Genomic DNA, 12,496 nt, shown 5'->3' with positions numbered 1-12,496 from the left:
CCTTCGGATGAGACCGCAAAAACCGAGGTCCCGTGTCGCAGCAGGTGTGGTAATTAAATATCTCTCTCTGCTCAATGGCCATAAGCGCCGAACATAGGCCTATACATTTTGCAACCCCTCGCCGGCTGTGGTGACGTCTCCATATGGGTGAAATATTCTCGAGAGGGACGTAAAACAATATTCAATCAATCAATATTGACAAAACGTATATTCAAGTTTGTAAAATCATGATCCCTGGGGCTAGGGTAGCAGCACAATATGGATCAACTTTTATATTCGAATGGAACCAAACTAAATGGCACAAAGCAACCTTAGATGATCTTTTGTTTTGAAATATGTAGTGAACTTTGATAAATAAGTTTGAGAATTGATGAAAGATTAGTCATTACTTTTGAAAAGATTTTTTCTGAACAAAGCTCTGTGTATAATTCTAGTTTTGTTCAAACTTGTTTATTGTTAGCAACTGTTGCTTAGGTGAGCGATGTTACCCATGGACCTCTTGTTATCATATTTATGAGACAGCGATGGAAGAAATCGAAATAAGGACTGAACCGTGTGTCATAAATCAAAGGTTTTTATAGAGGTGGATTTGTAGCTCTCTGATCTGTCGCAATATTTTTAGTGAGATACAGTTCAGCAGCTAAGTTTTTCATATCATACAATGACCTTGCAACCTTTGTCTTACTCTAGAACAGCAAGGTCGTATGAGTCAAATTTGTGTCCAGGCATGTCTGTGTTATGCTAATTCATTTTCAGTTATGGTGTGATCCTTTGAGGCTCAGTTGGGGCCACAATGAATGTGGGGTATTTTTTTCATGAGAGCCTCATCACTCACTATGCAAATGTTATGAACAAGCCTAAAGTTTTGATTATCCCAATTGCAATGCTTTCAGATTCTTCCCCAATGTAAACCGCCTTGGAAAAAAGAATGAAATCTAGAAAACAATCAGGCCGTATATTTTATTATACGCGAGTGGGGGTTGGTAAGGGTTGGGTTCGTTGTAACAAGTGTTTGATAATTATCGTTCATTTTACCCTACACAATGAGCTGCTGCCGAAGGTGTAATGTGTTTGATTTGTTCACTGGTCAGTCTGTCAGTCCTGTTTTTGTTAGCGCCACTCCTTGAAACTGCTCAACAGAATTCCACAAAGCTTTATAGTTCATAGGGACTTTATGTGTATATGTATACATTTTGTTCTACAGGCATTTTATTATGGCGAGAAGAGGTCATTTTTGTTTTTGTTTTACCTAATCCTTAATATGAGAATAAATTTTGCAGGGTAGCAGTTACTGGAGATGTCCAGCTGATTGATGAGGATAATTTCCCCGATCCGCTGACATAATTAGATATGAAAATATCAACTGCTATAGAACATGTCAGGTTTGTTAATGAAATTACGTAAATATTCATTTTTTCTTACCACGAAATGACTGGGGCATAGTGTCAGCCCTTTTCATCAATCCATACTTCCTTTATTCCATCAAAATTCAGTTTACGTTCACTATCTCTGCTATTGAGTCGTCCACAGAGTCGTCCACTTCTGCTTCATACTTAGATATTTTATTGAAAGTAGACATTAACGGCAAACTAACAACTCAACTGTATGACAAACGGGATGATTTCAGCTTCTCCATCGTCAACTTCCCACATTTATATAGCAATATTCCATTATCACCTGCATATGGTGTTTATATATCTCAACTGATTCGATATGCAAGAGCTTGTTCTGGGTATAGTCAGTTTTTAAATCGAGGTAAGCTACTGACAAACAAGTTGATGGTACAGGGATTTCAACAGTCTTGATTGAAGTCAGCATTTCGCAAATTCTATGGTCGTTATAGCAATCTAGTTCGTCAATACAACCTCGCATTGGGTCGAATGCTGTCTGACGTGTTTCATACCGATTGTTAAGCCGTTCTTGGCACACTGATTTTGACTGCGGATAACTCCGTTTACCTGATCAGGATATAGGGCTTACGGCGGGTGTGACCGGTCAACAGGGAATGCTTACTCCTCCTAGGCACCTGATCCCACCTCTGGTGTGTCCAGGGGTCCGTGTTTGCCCAACTATCTATTTTGTATTGCTTGTAGGAGTTATGAGATTGATCACTGTTCGTTATCTTCACCTTGCATTGATGTGCGTATTCAACTGAAATTTGGTATATAGATGCATGTGAATATCCCAATCTGTTCTTTGACAGAGTTGTGCCTCTTAGACTTAGACATTTTTAAATAATGCATGCTTCCCACCCATTAGACCCTCCCAAACGAGGTTTGTCCTGAGTATATATATAGTACCGATACACAGATTCAATTAAATATTGGTTTCTGTTCTATATTGATAAAGGAGTTGTGAACCTGCTAATCTAATGAATACTTTATAATATTCAAGGAAGTGATGAATTTGTTTTGTTTTGAGGGACAGAGGTGTTACACGTTTCATATCCTTGTCCAGAGAATATCTTGGCAACTATTTGTTTTTCACACAAATTCACCATTTTCCATCGTATAGAGTGTTCTACGGGGAGATTTGTCTTCTAAGGACATTTCTTGTTATCAGGCATTGGTAGACATTTTGAATTGTGTATTGTTTAACATCACTCACAAAAACTTCTCACTCATATGGGGACATCTATTTCTTTTTAATAGGAATTTTGAAAATAAATATATCATAAGCAGATGCAGGTCGAGGTTTTTATGCATGGTTTCAATGAGATGATTTTTGACAGAGTTATTCATCTTGGACTTGGAAAAGTTTAAACAATTTACAGTTTCCGTTCATTATCTTAATCATGCATGGATATTTTGAATTGAAGTTTTGGTATATAGATATATCCTGAAAATATACAGGTCGAGTCTGTATTTGGTTGTGGTAGAATAAGTTTGGAGGAATTGAGTCACTGGACTTTAAAAAAATTAACAATTAATGTTTCTGCTTATTTGCTCCGTCAAACATATATATTTTGAATGAAAGTTTTGGAAATGGGTTAGGTATGATCACTTTTGACAGCGACATGACCCTTGATTCACTATGACATATTTAGTTCTTTTTCAAAAGCAGTATAATATCGGAAATAAAAGTTGGAAGACGGCAGATTCTTAAAATGTCAAAATCATGAACAAATCTCAATAATGACAAAAACAGTGCAGTCAATGACTATTATTAATACCACAGAACATTTTTTGTATAAGAAATGCACATAAGAAATATGAGAGCCTCATCACTCACTATTCAAATGTTATGAACAAGCCTAAAGTTTTGATTATCCCAATTGCAAAGCTTTCAGATTCTTCCCCAATGTAAACCGCCTTGGAGAATAGAGCGTTTACTTCGCATGCGGAAGATCGGGGCTCGAATCCCGGCCGCGACAGACCATAGTCGTTAAAATAGCCAGTGCCAGTCCTATCACCAAACTCTCGGCTTCAGGTGTGGATGTCACGGGTCCTCGGAGATGACCTTAAAAACGAATGTCCCGTGTCACAGTAGGTGTGGCATGCTAAATAAACCGTACTGCTCTATGGCCGTAAGTGCCGAGCAAAGGCCTTATTTTGAAGCCCTACACCGGCCTTGGTAATGTCTCCATATGATTGAAAAATTCGCCATTGTAACGGTTAGAGAACATCTGATTTTAATTAGATTGGGTATTCTTAAAAATAGGTCAAACTGAAACTCAAAGGTCACAATGATGAAAACTTTGATACCGAGCGAAAGGTCTTATCACATAGAATGCTCATATACGAAATGTTGAGAATATAGTTTACGTATATATTCCAACATGAAACTTTGACCCCGTATCCTGGCCTATACCCTTCCTCCGGGGACAACACTGTCAACAAACTTAAATCTGCACCTGGCTATATGTACTGTGACTATCAGCCTGGATAGTTCAATGGTTAGAGCACCTGACTAGTAATACAGGGATCTCGGGTTCAATTCCTCCCGGTCCGGACAAACCATGGGTTTTGGTCGGGATAGCACAGTGGTTAGAGCAATTGACTAGTAATATACGGGTCTCGGGTTCGATTCCCGGTTCACACAAACCATGGGTATTGGTCGGGATAGCTCAGTGGGTAGATCACCTGACTATAAATGATGTAATACACGGGTCTTAGGTTCAATTCCCGGTCCGGACAAACCATGGGTATTGGTCGGGATAGCTCAGTAACTTGTAATGGAATACATTGTTCACAGTGCTGTTATCTCCTCATGAATACAGGGGATGGACGACATTTAACTGTTATCTGCATCATTATTGAGGCGGGTTCCGAAGCGAGATGTTCATTGCTGTCACTGGCGTGTTTAAAAGTGGATTTTCAGCGGCTCACAAACTTTTTCTGTTTATTCTTACACCGACAGCAAAGAGATCTGACGCATAAAGATTTTCAAAATTATTTTTTATCATTAAGTGTTGATGACATATCATATGTTGACATTCTTATAATTAATAGTTAATTAAATTAGTCCTGTGAATACGTTTAAAGAGACTATATTTAATGCACATGAATACATGATGTAGACAAAGTAAGTGTCACGGGTAATTGCATTTCTTCATTAAACATGTGTATAAAGATATCAACTACAAAAATAGATTCATCCTTAAATATGAAACAAATTGTGTAAGTAAATATTTTATAGTAAAGAAAGTCAAAATCTCACTGTCTTAGATTGAAAGAGCATGGTAAATATTTGGAAATGGTGGGGGCTACTGCGACAGATTCATACTCACCATTGAAGCCTCATCCAAAATGTGTAAAAGCCTAAATCATGTGACTATTTGTGCGGGAATCTACTTGGGTGAGACAAATAATGCACATCAATTTGTTGTATACTTTCTACAGTCATGTAACTAATCACATTTACCGTATTTCGACGAATATATTTAGTACACACTCCCTTTTGGGGCCTGTAAATTGGGAAAATATCACAGTTTATGTGTACAATCGCATTTAACTTCAAGAGAAACCTTTGTCAAGATAATGCATGTTCTCAACAAAGCATGCACAATAATTCGTATACAGCACAGCAATTTTTAGGTTGGGATTGCAATTGGTTGTCATCCGTCGTTGTTGTGCGTTAACAATTGAACATTTGAAACTCCTTCTTGATAACTACCAGTCCAATTTGTTTCAAATTTGGTATGAAGCATCATTGGGACAAGGGGGGACATCACTTGTAAATTGCAGGACTCCAGCACCTCTGGAGACTTAGGGTGGGGCAAAAACTGCCAAAAATTGACCAATTTTCAGAAATCTTCTTCTCAAGACCCCCCCCCCCCCCCCGAAGTGAAAAACTGAATGCATAGTGATGTAGAGCAGGAAGGCTTCTGACAAAATTGTAAATTTCATGACCCCCGAGGTGGGATTCTGACCCCAGGGCGGGGCCAAACTTGGTTAAAATCTTTATCTCAGAACCATTGGGCCAATTTCAACCAAAATTGGCACAACGCATTTATGGATGATGGGATCTCAAGTTTGCTCAAATGAAGGGCCGCTCCCCTTTGCTAAGGGAAATGATAACAAAATAGTGAAAATACATTGACAACACTAAAATATTTTTCTCCAGAACCACTGGGCCAATTTTAATAAACTTGGTGCAAAGCATCCTTTGGTGAAGGGAATTCGAGTTTATTCAAATGAAGGGGCATGTCCCGCTCCAAGGGGAGATAATACGAAAATAGTGAAAATACATTATTGATTTGTAAAAATCTTCTCCAGAACCACTGTGACACTTTCAACCAAACTGGGCACAAATCATTCTTGGGTGAAGGGAATTCAATGTTCTTTTTTCAAATGAAGGGCCACTCTGATCAGAGGGGAGATGAATTTGTGAAAATACATTCACGACGTTTAGAAATATCTTCTCCAGAACAACGCTGCCAATTTTGACCAATCTTGACACAAATCATTCTTATGAGAAGGTAATTAAAGTTTGTTCAAATGAAGGGCCATGCCCCTTTTAAAGGGGAAATAATCACGAAAATGCAGAAATTGGGTGGGATGATTTAAAAAGTTTCATCTCAAGAACGTCTTGGCCAAAAGAGCCTGAAATTTACATGAAAGCTTTTGGACATAGTGCAGATTCAAGTTTCTTAAAATCCTGACCCCCAGGGGTAGGTTGGAGCCACAATAGAGAATCAAGTTTTTTTTTATGTGAATATATAGGTAAAATAATTGAAAATCTTCTCAACAACCACTGGACCAGGAAATTACGAATTTACAAGAAAACTTCCTGAGATAGTGCAGATTCAAGTTTCATGAAATCATGGCTCCCAGGGTAGGATGGGGACACAATAGCGAATCAACGTTTTACATAACAATATATGGGAGAGATCTTTAAAAATATTCTTCTCAAGAACCACTGGGACAGAAAAAGTTTACATTTGCATGAAAGCTTCCTGTCATAGTGCAGATTCAAATTTGTTAAAATGATGGCCCTGGAGTAAGATAGTGCCACAATAATGGATCAAAAATTTTACATACAAATACATAGGTAAAATGTTTTAAAATATTCCGTCTCAAGAACCACTGGGCTAGGAAACTATAAATTCACATGAAAGCTCCCTGATATAGTTTAGATTCAAGTTTGTTAAAATAATGGTCCCCAGGTGGTAGGATGAGGCCACAATAGGGGATCAAAGTTTTACAAACGAATATATATGGACAATCTTTAAATATGGGCCAAGGTGACTCAGATGAGCGATATGGCCCATGAACCTCCTGTTTAAATAGTAGTATTGAATTATATTGGATTGTAGCTTTTAAGGAATTGGTAAATTGAAATGAAATATCGACCTCTTGTGCCGCCCCCTTCCTCCCCAAAAATTTAGGATTTAGAGCTTAGGGTATTGTCATGTGCTTTTATGCCCAGGTGTCTGTTAATATTTAACATATTACTTGTGAAATTGTTGTTACTATGACTTATAAAGAATTAAACGTCATATATCCCCTAAATTTGACGAAATGTGCGTTCTCCATCAAATTAAAGGAACTACACCTCTTTATCATCAGAGATATAATGCAACCTGTTAAATTTCAGCATAATAAAGTTTGTACCGTAAGCTTTTCTATACACTGTTGATGCTATTTTATCTGAACCTTGGGATCGCATCGATAAGCACACCCCTACTTCTGGTATAAGAGCAGTAACTGCAAAAATGTAGTCTGTTGATTGATTGATTGATGTTGTCCGCCACACTCAACAATTTTTCAGTTATCTGGTGGCGCCCAGTTTTTATTTGTGGAAGAGAGAACCCAGATATAATGTACCTGGGAAGAGACCACCGACCTTCCGAAAGTAAACTGGGAAACTTTCTCACTTACCGGCGTGAGCGGGATTCGAACCCACGCCGACAGAGGTGAGAGGCAGTGTGATTTTGAGCGCGATTCTCTATCCACTCGGCCAAGGAGCCCCCCCCCCCCCCCCACAAAAAAGGGCGTCGAGTTTGACTCCTGGTCCAGTCAAACCATGAATATCAGCCCGGGTAGCTGGTTAGAACACCTGACTCCTTATCCAGGGACCTCGTGTTTGATTCCTGGTCCAATCACTCAATGGATGTTAGTCTGGATAGTCCAGTAGTTAGAACACCTGACTACTAATACAGGGTTGTCTGGTTTGATTCCCGGTTAAGTCATAAATTTTCTCCTTCCCATCACATTTACATATTTATGCCACAAAATATTCTTGATAATTCAGTTTGTCATGATAACACTTTATCTGTGTTTATTTTGTAGGACGGTGGAGATTTAAATACCTGTTGTGATGTTATTGATTGTAAACAGAAGACGGTGACCTTGGATCTAAAGATCACTCTCTGTTATAGTACATGTACTACAAATCTAAGTAAGTACTCAGTAATAAAGTAAGAATGTACTCTAAATCATGTTTATCTATAATATACACATTGAAAATATATATGTATATTGAAATATAAGATAAACAAACCAAATAATATTCAAGTACTAGTAACACAGTCAAATTAGTCCACAAAACATTGTATATAAAAATTAACTACTAACACAGTCAAACCAGTCCACAAAAGATTGTATAGAGATAGATAAATAGTAACACAGTCAAATTAGTCCACAAAAGATTGTATATAGATAACTAGTAACACAGTCAAATTAGTCCTCCAAAGATTGTATATAGATAACTAGTAACACAGTCAAATTAGTCCTCCAAAGATTGTATATATAGATAATTAGTAACACATTCAAATTAGTCCACAAAAGATTGCATAGAGATCACTAGTAACACAGTCAAATTAGTCCACGAAATATTGTATATAGATAACTAGTAACACAGTCAAATTAGTCCACAAAAGATTGTATAGAGATAGATAACTAGTAACACAGTCAAATTAGTCCACAAAAGATTGTATATAGATAACTAGTAACACAGTCAAATTAGTCCTCCAAAGATTGTATATAGATAACTAGTAACACAGTCAAATTAGTCCACAAAACATTGTATATAGATAACTAGTAACACAGTCAAATTAGTCCACAAAACATTGTATATAGATAACTAGTAACACAGTCAAATTAGTCCTCCAAAGATTGTATATAGATAACTAGTAACACAGTCAAATTAGTCCACAAAAGGTTGTATATAGATAGATAACTAGTAACACAGTCAAATTAGTCCACAAAAGATTGTTTATAGATAACTAGTAACACAGTCAAATTAGTCCACAAAAGATTGTATATGGATAGATAACTAGTAACACAGTCAAATTAGTCCACAAAAGATTGTATATAGATAACTAGTAACACAGTCAAATTAGTCCACAAAAGGTTGTATATAGATAACTAGTAACACAGTCAAATTAGTCCACAAAAGATTGTATATAGATAGATAACTAGTAACACAGTCAAATTAGTCCACAAAAGAGTGTTTATAGATAATAAGTAAGAAAGTCAAACTAGTTAGGCATGTGCTAATATTAATACTGTTCCACTAAACATAATGATACAGATAAGATATAATTGGTAAACAGCAGTGAGAGACTAATGTTCTATCAGTTAAACTCACAAACACAAGTACATTACACATCACAGACACAGGGCTGTAATTAACACAGGGCTGTAATTAACAAGGAACTGTAATCAACACACTGATGTAAATAGCACTGCAGAAATGTGTAATTAACACCGTTTTGATAGATGTAATTAACACTGTAGAACTGTGTAATTAACACTGTGTTGGTAGATGTAATTAACACTGTAGAACTGTGTAATTAACACTGTGTAGAGATGTGTAATTAACACTGTGTTTATAGATATTGGATTTTCTTCACTTCAGCAGTGTCTAACTCAGCCACAAAGAGGTTGTCTCTGATGTCCACACATAAACCCCATGGCTCGCGTAAATCACAGTGAATGTAACGGAGGAACTGTCCGTCCTGATCTAGGATGTGGATACGGTGATTGTCACTGTCTGCTGTCAGGATGTGACTCTGGCTGTCTGTAGTGATGCCGGCTGGATTAAATGATTGCTTGGTATTAGAGGGATGACCAGTGTATCTAAATCGGAGTTTTCCTGACTGATTGACCACCACTACTGCTCTAACGTCACAGTCAGCCACACAGATATCCAGGTTCCTGTTCTCACTGAGGTCACCAACATCTGAGTAGAGAGGACGACCCTGATCATCAAACTGAATGCTTTGTGTCTCTGTGGAGCCGGAGTAACGCACGACTTTGTATTGTTCTCCATCATCACTGATCATGGTAACCAGGAGATTGTTACCCGCGGTACAGCAGACATATTGAGGTCCCCACCCCTGTAGTGTGATCACGGTCCGTATCTTTTTATTCTTAATTAAGTTCACGGTGTTATTACTATAGTCAGTATAAACAAGATATCCGTCCCGTGTCACTGCTATGTCCCCTGGTCTGCCCCCTGACTTGGTTTGTATTGATGTCAGTAGTTTACTTTGGAGGTTGAGGAGCTTCATGGTTTCGTTATACCCGCATGTCCAGACTTGATCTTCACTCAGACAGCTAACACTGCATGGACTATACCCAGTGTCTATGGTGGCGGTGACGCGCGGCTCATCAAGCAGTGGTTTGACTGGAGGAGACGATACAGCTTCTGCTGACTTCATTGTGTCGCCATGTTCTGTGTTAATGGATAATGGCGACAGAGAACCAAACATTTCATTGAGCTGATCTTTGTTTATTTTCTGAGAAGTAAAACTCGGCAATGTAGCTCGAACTTTAGGCGGTAATGTTCTAAATTCGGAATTCCTAGATTTGTAAGTAGAGGTTAAGGAGACGTCATTTGATTTTAGGATTGATTTCAAGTCGGAAATGATCTGTTTGAGTTCCGCCATTTTCTGTGTGATTTCTTCTGTATTTTTGTTCAGGGTAGATAGGTGTTTGTTTTTCATCTCCTGAATGGCAGATTTCCGCTGGTTGACAATGGCGGTGATCTCCCGGTGTAAGATTTCACCTTCTTGCTCGGCAGTTGTGGTTAGTTTCCCGTAATTCGTTTCTATTTCGGCTTTTTCAGTTTGGACATCGGACGCCATTTTTTCATATCGGGGATAAATTCGGGTCTCGAGTTCCTCTAAATCTTTTTGCAAACTTTGTGTTTTGGAGTTGAGTTTATCCAGAGATTCTGATAACTTGTGACCTTTGTGTTTACCGGAGGAGATGCAGGTAATACAGACAGGAATGTCACATTCCTCACAGTGATGTTTACATAGTTCATTGGCGTGTTTCGGACATTTCGGGTAGTTCGGAGTAGACTTTCTTTGTAAATAGGGCATAACATGGTGTTGTTTAGAGGAGTCCGAGAGGTGCTCCCCAACACAGGCTTTGCATAGATTTATATTACAAACTTCACAACGACTCTGTAGGGGGACAGTCTCACAGAGGTCACACAGTAGGACTTCCTGAGCACTGCGCCGGGGATGCATTTCTGACGCTGGGATCACACAAACAGTTTACTGTCAATAAAAAATGGGGATATTGATAAAATATTCCAACAGGTCAAAACAATTTACCAGGTAGAATTACTGTATGACATAAAACAGTGCGTTCATTAATTTTAATATTTCACATGAAATTTAAGTATAAGGCAGCTATAACCCCCTCCCCCCGAATTATAAGTGAACAGCCATATCGCATTGATCACTGGAATATCGATATTATTGACACTACGATGGCAGAATGCGTGTATATAATTTTGTCTTACCTGAAAATTCAACATGGCCTCCCTGTTCTTTCGACCTTCCGTCTAGTCCCGTGATTAAATACCTGTGCGGCGCGTCGGCCTGTATGCACTAGTCATGTGTTATCGCCTGTTTAAATGTTTGTTTGACCTAGTTCATGTTGGGTAGCTATGTCAACATTTACGTCAGAAGACTGAATTTCAACATATGTCTGTAATGAATATTTTTATTGTACGCCGTTTATATTGAAATTCAACCCTGTGGGTGACGAATAATCTTAGGTTGCAGGTTCGCTGGCACTATCCATTACTTTATTGTCATTATATTCCTCATGTTGTGTAACTTGATTGTATGCCAGACATTTTTGGTGAATCAATACATAAATTGAGAATTTTACTACGCAAAAAGGGAGTGGGTGGGGGTGGGGGTGAGTTGGGGGGGAAGGGGTACTGGGATATCATCTCGGCTCTCCAATTAATAAATATAATTTGTTGGATCTATATTTATTTCGGTTAACTTTTGTCGGTTTTTTGGCTATAAACACTCACCGATTTTACAGGAAGCACTAAACTACGGACGGTGATAGGTGTCAGAGTATATTATTAATGTTCATTTAACTGGTGACCGCCACTTCATTTAACCCACGGCTGCCATTCATTAAATATTTGGTAACATGTATGTGATATACAATTAAGAGCATTGTTGTTTTTATTGTGTTGTTAATTTACAAAGTTATATAAATGCTCACGATATCAAAATTCGACAGATTCGCATAAGAGGAAATTTGCATATGTACTTAATATACCAACGTATTAAGCACGTAAAACCAAGGGGCTGACTCTCCACATTTTTTATGACTTTTAATTTCTGTTATTTTCATATGCCAACTAAGTTATGTTCACATGTGAAATAAGATTGATTGGTGGATTGGTCCCCACCCCACTCTTTCAGTAGTAATAACAAATGGTTAAAATGTAATGATGAATGAACTGATAAATTGAGGGACGAACGGAGCCCCCCCCCCCCCAATTTACGAGTACGAAGTTTGCGGGGAAAAAAATATTTTAAGTTCCTTTTCTGCTTGTAACAGAACAACAATTGTAGTAGACAATTTCTAGCCGGCTGTTCCTACATTTTGAAAAACTATGCTAACTGTTGTCTATTTACTGTAAAATACTCACCTGTGTACACAGGTAAACAATCGATCAATTTTCTGTCTGTTTTTTTTCGGAAGTGCAAGTGAAGCTTGCATAATGCGCCCTCTGGTGAGGTAATGGCATGATATAACGTTACTAATTATTTGTGTATTAATATGTT

General features: G+C 38.0%; 2 protein-coding genes and 1 long non-coding RNA gene across 11 annotated transcripts in view; 1 reads left to right on the top strand and 2 right to left on the bottom strand.

Moving 5' to 3' along the window:
* The window catches only part of LOC125672806 (pyrin-like), a 132,618-nt gene that overhangs the window by 76,993 nt on the left and 43,129 nt on the right, over positions 1 to 12,496 (bottom strand). The window lies entirely within an intron of this gene.
* The window catches only part of LOC125661127 (uncharacterized), a 39,826-nt gene that overhangs the window by 27,142 nt on the left and 188 nt on the right, over positions 1 to 12,496 (top strand). For 3 of the 9 annotated variants that reach the window (XR_008798237.1, XR_008798233.1, XR_008798230.1), the window contains 3 exons: positions 1,281 to 1,382; positions 7,734 to 7,842; positions 9,304 to 9,800. This is a non-coding gene — a long non-coding RNA (uncharacterized LOC125661127). Of the gene's footprint in view, positions 1 to 1,280; positions 1,383 to 3,282; positions 3,486 to 4,667; positions 4,798 to 5,798; positions 5,921 to 7,212; positions 7,358 to 7,733; positions 7,843 to 9,303; positions 9,801 to 12,496 lie in introns of all 9 variants that reach the window. The other 6 variants (XR_008798232.1, XR_008798234.1, XR_008798236.1 and 3 more) reach the window with 6 other exon arrangements.
* LOC125661041 (E3 ubiquitin-protein ligase TRIM71-like) lies at positions 7,873 to 11,599 on the bottom strand. Its single transcript, XM_056148079.1, has 2 exons — positions 11,203 to 11,599; positions 7,873 to 10,954 (listed from the first exon to the last, which is right to left on the bottom strand). Exon 2 carries the CDS (start codon positions 10,922 to 10,924, stop codon positions 9,275 to 9,277), a length of 1,650 nt encoding a protein of 549 aa, XP_056004054.1. The 5' UTR covers positions 10,925 to 10,954; positions 11,203 to 11,599; the 3' UTR covers positions 7,873 to 9,274.

Source organism: Ostrea edulis, chromosome 8 (assembly GCF_947568905.1).
Source record: "Ostrea edulis chromosome 8, xbOstEdul1.1, whole genome shotgun sequence".
Taxonomy (NCBI): domain Eukaryota; kingdom Metazoa; phylum Mollusca; class Bivalvia; order Ostreida; family Ostreidae; genus Ostrea; species Ostrea edulis.
The sequence above is the reverse complement of the archived record's forward strand: the minus strand, read 5'-3'. Positions and strand labels throughout refer to the sequence as shown.